Source organism: Patiria miniata, unplaced genomic scaffold, assembly GCF_015706575.1.
Source record: "Patiria miniata isolate m_02_andy unplaced genomic scaffold, ASM1570657v1 HiC_scaffold_5, whole genome shotgun sequence".
NCBI classification, from domain to species: domain Eukaryota; kingdom Metazoa; phylum Echinodermata; class Asteroidea; order Valvatida; family Asterinidae; genus Patiria; species Patiria miniata.
Window position 1 is genome coordinate 39,910,264 of NW_024037072.1, and position 10,046 is coordinate 39,920,309.

Below are 10,046 nucleotides of genomic sequence, written 5' to 3' on the forward strand. Positions count from 1 at the left end.
TTGACATGCTTTCAATAATTTCAAAACCCTTTTGAAAATCAAACTAATACTTTACCAGGGATAAAGTCAAGATTCCCAGCTTTAAATTGATATAAAATAATGGCGGCACGTGTTTCTGCGGCGACGCTAAAGCCTCGAAAAAATATGTTGCCGGTATTTTGGGACGCGCTGTAGTAAAGTGCAACAATACATCTTCCAGAAAAAAAACCGACAAATATAAATGCTTCTTTGAGCGGTCACATCATAGTTGATTGCATGTAAAAAATATTACTTCTTAAGACAATAGCAACTGTACTATATTGTACTACATTGTGTTTATTCACTGAAGAAAACCATAGAGTGCTTGTTGGCGGTTTTGGGCGCTACAGAAAGTGATAGACTGGGTGGTCGGGGGCGCTATGACTAATAGGTTTCATTACAAAAAGCTTTCAACTTCTAAAATTGCACTATTCTAAATATTTTTAATGAGACCGAGCCTTGGTCAGCCAAACATGCCACCTAAACGGTCCCAAGGTTTTAAAGTCTGTCCCGTTAGTTGACTTTTACAATTGACGATTACAATTCCAGATTAATTTGTCCTTGGTGTTTTAATCAAACAAATAAACACCGTAATTTGAAAGTGGGCGTCTATGTGTTTGTTATTCCAGATAAAAATTCTTCAGGTAAGGGTACGACGTACGTTGAAACCATGAGCGCCATCGACATCATCACTGGAGCCAGGTACGCACTGACGGGGTGTGCCGCGGTGGCCACGGTGGAGAATCTCTTGGTGTTAGTGGTGTTTGCTTGTACCAGCCGTCTCAGAATGAAGTATTACGGCTTCCTCATCAACCTGACGCTGGCTGACTTGTTCTACGCCGTCATGGCCATCGCATTCACTTGGGGAGGATCCGAAATTCTCTTCTCTATCTTCTTCTCGGGCTACTTCGTCGGCGTTTGGACGATCCTTGCCGAAGGCATCAACCGCTATCTGGCAGTGTCCTGTGTGGACACGGCTCGCTACGACGTGTTGGTCACCAGGAACCGCTTGGTGGTAGTCTGCGTCCTCATTTGGATCGTCTCACTCACGATCCAGATCGTTCCGGAATTCGTGCCCCATTCCCCAGGTGAAGCCCTCTTTGAAGGAGTGATCAAGCCCCTGACTGTGTTCGTCTTTTGGTTGATAACCGCTGGTCTTTATATCGTCGTTTTCCGTAAGATCAAGGGTTACACTGCTCCTCTCGCATCCAGCCCGCCATTGCAGACATCATGCATCGAGGATCAGGTCCGCACCCGAGTGCGTCAGACCCGCCGCTTGCTGGTCACTTTCACTCTTATTCTAATCACGTCATTCATCTGCTGGATGCCGTTTAGCGTGATGCAGATGGTGAACTACCATCACAGAGATTTTGAGTATGAGGATGCGGTCTTCTGGATTACTGGAATGGTCTACTGTCTGGCCCCGATGATCAACCCTTGGATCTACTGGATGCTGGTGCCTGGTTTCAAAGAGGGATCGCGCCAAATGTTCTGGAGGCGTTTTAATCGTGAGGTTCCTGCTGTCTATGAGACTGTCTCAGAAACTGGCCTGTAAAAGAACGTGTGGAATAGGCTACGTAGTTGACAAAAGAGTTTCTGATATACTTTGATTCAAACGTTTACACTGTTGTAATATTTGAAAGTTTTGCACGGTAGTGTAAAGCAGGTGCGTAAATCCGATGGGGGGGTATACTCCCTCCACTTTTGACCGGGGAGATGTGTTATTGGATCCCCCCCCCCCGGCCCCCCTCCTCCACCACCACCACCACCACTTTTCCGTGGTAAGGAAAAGAAAGTATTCAAAAGCACTGAAAAGCGGAGAAAAAAGTACGAAAGCTTTTTAATAAATGCGCCTTTTTGATGTAACGTTAAGGCGGGTAAGGGGCCATTCAGAATTTTCAATGTTTTAAAATTTCGACTTTTTTTCCAAATTATTTTGACCCACCCACCCACCCCTAATTTCGATTAATAAAAAAAACTGAACATGTACATGTTCATGCACTTGCATGTACATATACTTGAACATGAACATGTATACCCCTGTAGGCCCTACATGTGTGTCTAGTTTAGTGACGGCGTGAAGTTATCGGTCTTCCTCTTTTGCACTGGTGACCTTCAGTTTTCTTGTGTTTTGCCAGCTGATATGCTGTTGGGAAAGACAGGTTGCAGTTTTGGAAGCCACAAAGATGACCGTGGTTTTGTCGTTTTATTTGGACTGAGAAAAACATTCGCTCGTACCCCCCCCCCCCCCAAAGAAAAACATCAGGTTTGGGCAGACATCACATCACAGGCTGCGGTCCTCGTAGTCTTGGAGTCCAGTGGTTGAATAGTCCAGTTTTTATAGCTATTGGCAATCGACGCCCGCGGCGTGTTATAGAGCCGATCTAGTACACCTGATACCCTGCTGCCTCTGCACGGCCTATAACCGCTACAAACGCCCGGTGTCCAAGTCTACTGAAAAACCACCTCCCTCTCATGCCACAGTGGGTCTATACACATGTACACGTAAATGACGTACATATACAGTACATACAGGGGACGAAGTTGGAAAAGAAACACGCATCGCGATATCGGAACGCTTGCGCGTAGTTCAGGCAAGTTAAAAGATCTATCTTTCTTTTAGCTGTTTCGGTGACACACCGAAACAGCTCTTGTTTTCGTTAAGATTTTTTTTTTCTTTTTAGCTGTTTCGGTGTACACACCGAAACAGCTCTTGTTTTCGTTAAGATTTTTTTTTTCTTTTTTTTAGCTGTTTCGGTTACAACCGAAACAGCTCTTGTTTTCGTTAAAGTTTTTTTTTTTTTTTTTTTTTTTTTTTCTTTTTTTAGCTGTTTCGGTTACAACCGAAACAGCTCTTGTTTTCGTTAAAGTTTTTCTTTTTCTTTTTTTTTTTTTTCTTTTTTTAGCTGTTTCGGTGACACACCGAAACAGCTCTTGTTTTCGTTAAGATTTTTTTTTTCTTTTTTTTAGCTGTTTCGGTAACACACCGAAACAGCTCTTGTTTTCGTTAAGATTTTTTTTTAGCTGTTTCGGTGACACACCGAAACAGCTCTTGTTTTCGTTAAGATTTTTTTTTTTCTTTTTTCTTCTTTTTTTTTTTTTCTTCTCCTTTTTCAGACTTTTTCTCCATAGGTTTAACACACGTTTCTTCTACCAATCCACTTTGCCACTTTTTAAAATCCGATTGATTTCAGACTTGGTACATACTTAGACCACCACCCACAGATGGTCCTAGAAGAAATTCGTGACTGTGACGTCATCAGGTGTCGGGTTACGTCACATTAAAGATGCATTTTTCCCCATATGTTTTGTACACGTTTTAAAACACTCCACTTTGGCCTCTTCGTAAATCCGATCGGCCTCAGACTTGATACACCCTTAGACCACCACCTACAGATGGTCCTAGAAGAAATTCGTGATCGTGACATCATCAGGTGTCGGGTTACGTCACATTAAAGATGCATTTTTCCCCATATGTTTTGTACACGTTTTAAAACACTCCACTTTGGCCTCTTCGTAAATCCGATCGACCTCAGACTTGATACATACTTAAACCATCACCCACAGATGGCCCTTGAAGAAATTTGTGACTGTGACATCCTCAGGTGTCAGGTTACGTCACATTAAAGATGTATTTTCCCCATAGGGTTTGTACACGTTTTAAAACACTCTACTTTGGCACTTCCGTAAATTCGATGGACTTTAGACTTGGCACACACTTAGACCATCACCCACAGATGGTCCTACATGTAGAAGAAATATGTGATCGTGACGTCATCAGGTGTTGGGTAACGTCACATTAAAGATGCATTTTTTCCCCGTAGGGTTTGTACACGTTTTAAAACATTCTACTTTGGCACTTTCATAAATCCGATCGACGTTAGACTTGGTACACACTTAGACTACCACCCACAGATGGTCCTAGAAGAAATTCGTGATCTTGACATCATCAGGTGTAAGGTTACTTCACATTAAAGATCCATTTTCCCCATAGGTTTTGTACACGTTTTTCTTCAAACCATGTACTTTGGCACTGTATGTCTGATTGACTTTTCACTTGGCAGATGACATTCTAAGTGACTTCATCAAGTGTTCATCACGTGCACAGAGTATTTCAAATATCCGAAACAGCTTGTGTTTGTCCACAAACACATTTCTAGTTTCTTTTTCTTTCTTTTTTTTTTCTTTTTTTTCTCCTTTTTCAGACTTTTTCTCCATAGGTTTAACACACGTTTCTTCTACCAGTCCACTTTGCCACTTTTTTAAATCCGATTGATTTCAGACTTGGTACCTACTTAGACCACCACCCACAGATGGTCCTAGAAGAAATTTGTGATCATGACGTCATCAGGTGTCAGGTTACATCAAATTAAAGATTCATTTTTCCCAATATGTTTTGTACACGTTTTAAAACACTCCAGTTTGGCATCTTCGTAAATCCGATCAACTTTAAACTTAATTCATACTTAGACCACCACCCAAAGATGGTTCTAGACGAAATTCGTGATCGTGACGTCATCAAGTGTCCGGTTACGTCACATTAAAGATGCATTTTCCCCCATATGTTTTGTACACGTTTTAAAACACTCCAGTTTGGCATCTTCGTAAATCCGATCAACTTTAAACTTAATTCATACTTAGACCACCACCCACAGATGGTTCTAGACGAAATTCGTGATCGTGACGTCATCAAGTGTCTGGTTACGTCACATTAAAGATGCATTTTCCCCATATGTTTTGTACACGTTTTAAAACACTCCAGTTTGGCATCTTCGTAAATCCGATCGACTCTAAACTTAATTCATACTTAGACCACCACCTATAAATGGTTCTAGACGAAATTCGTGATTGTGACGTCATCAAGTGTCAGGTTACGTCACATTAAAGATGTATTTTCCCCATAGGGTTTGTACATGTATTAAAACGCTCCATTTCGGCACTTTCGTAAATACGATTGACGTTACACTTGGTACACACTGAGACCATCATTCACAGATGGTCCTTGAAGAAATTCGTGATCCTGACGTCATCAGTTGTCACGCTACTTCACATTAAAGATGCACATTTTCCCTATATGCTTTGTACACGTTTTAAAACACTCCACCTTGGCACCTTCATAAATGCGATCGACCTCAGACTTAATACATACTTAGACCACCATCCACAGATGGTCCAAGAAGAAATTCGTGATCGTGACGTCATCAATTGTCACGCTATCTCACATTAAAGATGCACATTTTCCGTATATGCTTTGTACACGTTTTAAAACACTCCACCTTGGCACCTTCATAAATGCGATCGACCTCAGACTTAATACATACTTAGACCACCACCCACAGATGGTCCTAGAAGAAATTCGTGATCGTGACGTCATCATGTGTTGGGTTACATCACATTAAAGATGCATTTTTCCCCATAGGGTTTGTACACGTTTTAAAACACTCTACTTTGGCACTTTGGTAAATTATGCGATCGACGTTAGACCTGGTACACACTTAGACTACCACCCACAGATGGTCCTAGAAGAAATTCGTGATCGTACCAATGCCACGATAGATGAATATTCATGTGATGTCATCATCAAATGTCATGTGACGTCCCTTAAAGGGGCATTTTGTTCTTCATTGGCCTATATTTACAGACCTTTATGTTCGATTTGGTTATAACTTGACATGTACGTATAATGTGCTGTTATAGATGACATTTTTAGTGACGTCACTGATTGTTCATCACATGCACAGAGTATTTCGAATATCCGAAACAGCTTGTGTTTGTCCACAAACACATCTCTAGTTTTTTTTTTTTTTTCTTCTCCTTTTTCAGACTTTTTCTCCATAGGTTTAACACACGTTTCTTCTGGCAGTCCACTTTGCCACTTTTATAAATCCGATTGATTTCAGACTTGGTACATACTTAGACCACCACCCACAGATGGTCCTAGAAGAAATTTGTGATCGTGACGTCATCAGGTGTCAGGTTACGTTACATTAAAGATGCATTTTTCCCCATATGTTTTGTACACGTTTTAAAACACTCCAGTTTGGCATCTTCGTAAATCCGATCGACTTTAAACTTAATTCATAATTAGACCACCACCCACAGATGGTCCTAGAAGAAATTCGTGATCGTGACGTCATCAAGAGTCAGGTTACGTCACATTAAAGATGCATTTTTCCCCATAGGGTTTGTACATGTTTTAAAACGCTCCACTTTTTGGCACTTTCGTAAATCTGATCGACGTTACACTTGGTACACACTTAGACCATCACCCACAGATGGTCCAAGAGGAAATTCGTGATTGTGACGTCATCAGGTGTCACGTTACTTCACATTAAAGATGCACATTTTCCCCATAGGTTTTGTACACGTTTTAAAACGCTCCACTTTTTGGCACTTTCGTAAATTTGATCGACTTCATACTTGGTACACACTTAGACCACCACCCACAGATGTTCCAAGAAGAAATTTGTGATCGTGGCGTCATCAGGTGTTGGATTACGTCACATTTAAGATGCGTTTTTCCCCATATGTTTTGTACACGTTTTAAAACACTCCACTTTGGCACCTTCGTTAATCCGATTGACCTCATTCTTGATACATACTTAGACCACCACCCACAGATGGTCCTAGAAGAAATTCGTGATCGTGACGTCATCAGGTGTTTGGTTACATCACATTAAAGATGCATTTTTCCCCATAGGGTTTGTACACGTTTTATAACGCTCTACTTTGGCACTTTTGTAAATTATGCGATCGACGTTAGACCTGGTACACACTTAGACTACCACCCACAGATAATCCTAGAAGAAATTCGTGATCGTACCAATGCCGAGATGGGTTATAGATGAAAATTCATGTGATGTCATCATCAAATGTCATGTGACGTCCCTTAAAGGGGCATTTTGTTCTTTATAGGCCTATATTTACAGACCTATACGTTTGATTTGGTTATAACTTGACATGTACGTATAATGTGCTGTTATAGATGACAGTTTTAGTGACGTCACTGATTGTTCATCACGTGCACAGAGTATTTCGAATATCCGAAACAGCTTGTGTTTGTCCACAAACACATTTCTAGTTTTTTTTTCTTTTCCCTTTCAGACTCTTCTCCATAGGGTTTGTACACGTTTTTTCTTCAGCAAGGGCACTTTGGCACTTTCTTAAATTGCATCAACCTCAGACTTGGCACCCACTTAGACCACCATCCACAGATGGTCCTAGAAGAAATTCGTAATCATGACGTCATCAAGTGTCAAGTTACGTAACATTAAAGGTGCATTTTTTGTCCATAGGGTTTGTACACGTTCTTTTCTCCATAGGGTTTGTACACGTTCTTTTCTCCATAGGTTTTGTACACGTTCTTTTCTCCATAGAGTTTGTACACATTCTTTTCTCCATAGAGTTTGTACACGTTCTTTTCTCCTTAGGGTTTGTACACGTTCTTTTCTCCATAGGCATTGTGCACGTTGTTTTCTCCATAGGCTTTGTACCCATGGGGTCGGACAACTCGACCGTTATCCAACTTGACATTTTGACAGCGTGCGCGTGCATGCCTTGCCGCCCTACAGCTGGCCAGGTCCCCGCGCACTCTACGCGGTACAGTCATGATGCCACAGATTTATGCGGCTTACGTAAATGTGACAAACTTGTAGTTGGGTATGTGAGTTGGGATAATCATGATTTATCAGAGATTAACAACTTTAAAGAATTTCTTAAATGTTAATGTGGGATTTTTGGGGATTTGTTCAAGTGCGCCACATTAGGAACACTGGAAAGAATTCCATATAAGCCTCCACCTCTATGGGCCATGACAGGAAAAGTATTTTTAAAGAAAATCTTGATTTTTTTCACTCCTAAATTTCCGTTTCTTCGTCAGATTTACAACTTTTGGTACTTTTCAAGTCATATCTTGGAAAATAACTGGAGTCCGTATATGGAATTCTTTCCAAGACGTCATTAAATTTAATTCCTTTCTCGTCTGCTCAGTACTATTGGTATTTTCACTCCCAACATGAATCATGTTACTGTTAAAGTTGTTTGCTGCCCTCTAGTGTTTCCTTTGACGAAATGCCCAAAAATGTTCGTGACGTGCAACTGCATTGGTCCGGCACTCATGGCCATAGCCAGGACAATACATGTAAGGCCAAAATCACAGATCGACACAAGCAAAATGACACGCAGGCCAAATTTCATGACAGGCCACTCCGTGTTGGAGGTTAGCCATGGCTTTTAGGGGGCTGGATACAAACAGGATTACATGTTTTCTTCAGCTAATAATTATATTTTGGCAGTTTGCTAAAGCTGATCGCAATAGATTTAACAACACCACACACTGATGGCTCAAAAACAATTTTCGCCACAATGACGTACGTACCATTGTACAGTATCACCTGACGGCTATAGTTCTCAAGATTCTCTATCTGTAGGACGTACCAGTCCGATTGGGTTCAAAGCTGGTACGCAAGTATTCCAGGATGTGTTATGAGTACAAAACCACATTATACGTCATGATCACACCATGATGACGCCTTCATGACGTCATCGCATACCATGTGACCAAACATTCAAGTTATAGTATTTATTATATTTCACACCATTTATCTCTGAAAGTGCTAGTTCCATTGGCTTCGAACTTGGATTTGCTTCAAACGTTATCACGTCATGTGCCGTCATTAAAGGAATAATTGTCAGGGCCTATATTGTATGGTATTTGTATAACTAGAGATTCCATTCGCATGTAACTAATGTACGTATCAAATATCTATGAAATTTGAGGTGATGTCGTCATGTCACCAACACACGTCACAGCCGAAACAGCTTGCGTTTGTCCACAAACGCATACCTCTAGTTAGCTGTTTCGGTTACACACCGAAACAGCTCTTGTTTTCGTTAAGATTTTTTTTTTTAGCTGTTTCGGTGTACACACCGAAACAGCTCTTGTTTTTGTTATTAGCTGTTTCGGTGTACACACCGAAACAGCTCTTGTTTTTGTTATTTTTTTTTAGCTGTTCCCAATTTCAATTGGGAACAGCTATTGTTTTCGTTAAAGTTTTTTTTTTTCCTTTTTTTTAGCTGTTCCCAATTTCAATTGGGAACAGCTCTTGTTTTCGTTAAAGTTTTTTTTTTTCCTTTTTTTTTTTCTTCTTTTTCTTTTTCCACTTTTCCCCATAGGTTTTGTACACGTTTTGATTCTACAAGCCACTTTGGCAATAATTATAAATCCGATCAACTTTAAACTCAGCATAGTTATTAACCATCATCTGAGCATGTATCCCGAAACTTTTCGTCATGCTGACGTCATCACGTGATTTATTATAGAATTTTGAATATTTAATTTTTCCCATAGACTTTGTACACAGAATTTTTTTTTTAAATGTCAATTTACAGAGGGCATTTTCGACTCTTTGCCAGTAATTCATTTACACCAATCTTTGTCCAAGCAAAGACCCTAATTCAAACTACATTGTGTAATGATGACGTCATAATGACGTCATCCGGTGTTTATTTATAGGCAATTAAATTGTGACAATTTTAATATTCAAAAATGCATAAGAAATCAACCGTACGCGTCCGCAGCATTCTGTTGCCGGCAAGTGGTAGAGTAGGTTGAGGTCTTTATTTTATTCTGTGTGCGTGAAATCATGTGACTCTTGCTTCCGGTCGAAAAAGGCCAAAACCGGAAGTGGCTTATTATTTGAAAGTGGTAATAGATATGAACTTGCTTTTAACGGTGTTAGTCTCTTGGCTGATAGTATTCTTCAAATCATCTACCGATGACGTCATGCAATCTTCAAGCGCCCTCTAGCGACAGGTTGAAAATTATCAAAAATGTATTTTGAATAGATGTCTTCCATGGCAGTTTTTATATTAGTTTTTACTTTAATTGTCGATTTAAGGGTAGGTCTAAAACATTTCAAAGCTTCGAGGCAATAAGCAAACTCGGACATGGCCTTCGCACGCTTAAAGCTTAAGGTTGACAATAGCTCTGCTCTAAAACATGCACAGGACGTCCACGATGTACATGT

General features: G+C 40.4%; 1 protein-coding gene across 1 annotated transcript; it reads left to right on the forward strand.

The window, feature by feature from the left end:
• Positions 1-647: 647 nt before the first annotated feature.
• Positions 648-1,588, forward strand: LOC119741866 (C-C chemokine receptor type 5-like). The gene has a single exon (XM_038217788.1). The coding sequence runs from the start codon at positions 689-691 to the stop codon at positions 1,571-1,573; it is 885 nt and encodes a 294-aa protein (XP_038073716.1). The 5' UTR covers positions 648-688; the 3' UTR covers positions 1,574-1,588.
• Positions 1,589-10,046: the final 8,458 nt, after the last annotated feature.

What these genes read in the sequence shown, in the direction of transcription:
- LOC119741866 (XM_038217788.1), top strand. Translation starts at nt 689, where the DNA reads ATGAGCGCCATCGACATCATCACTGGAGCCAGGTACGCACTGACGGGG.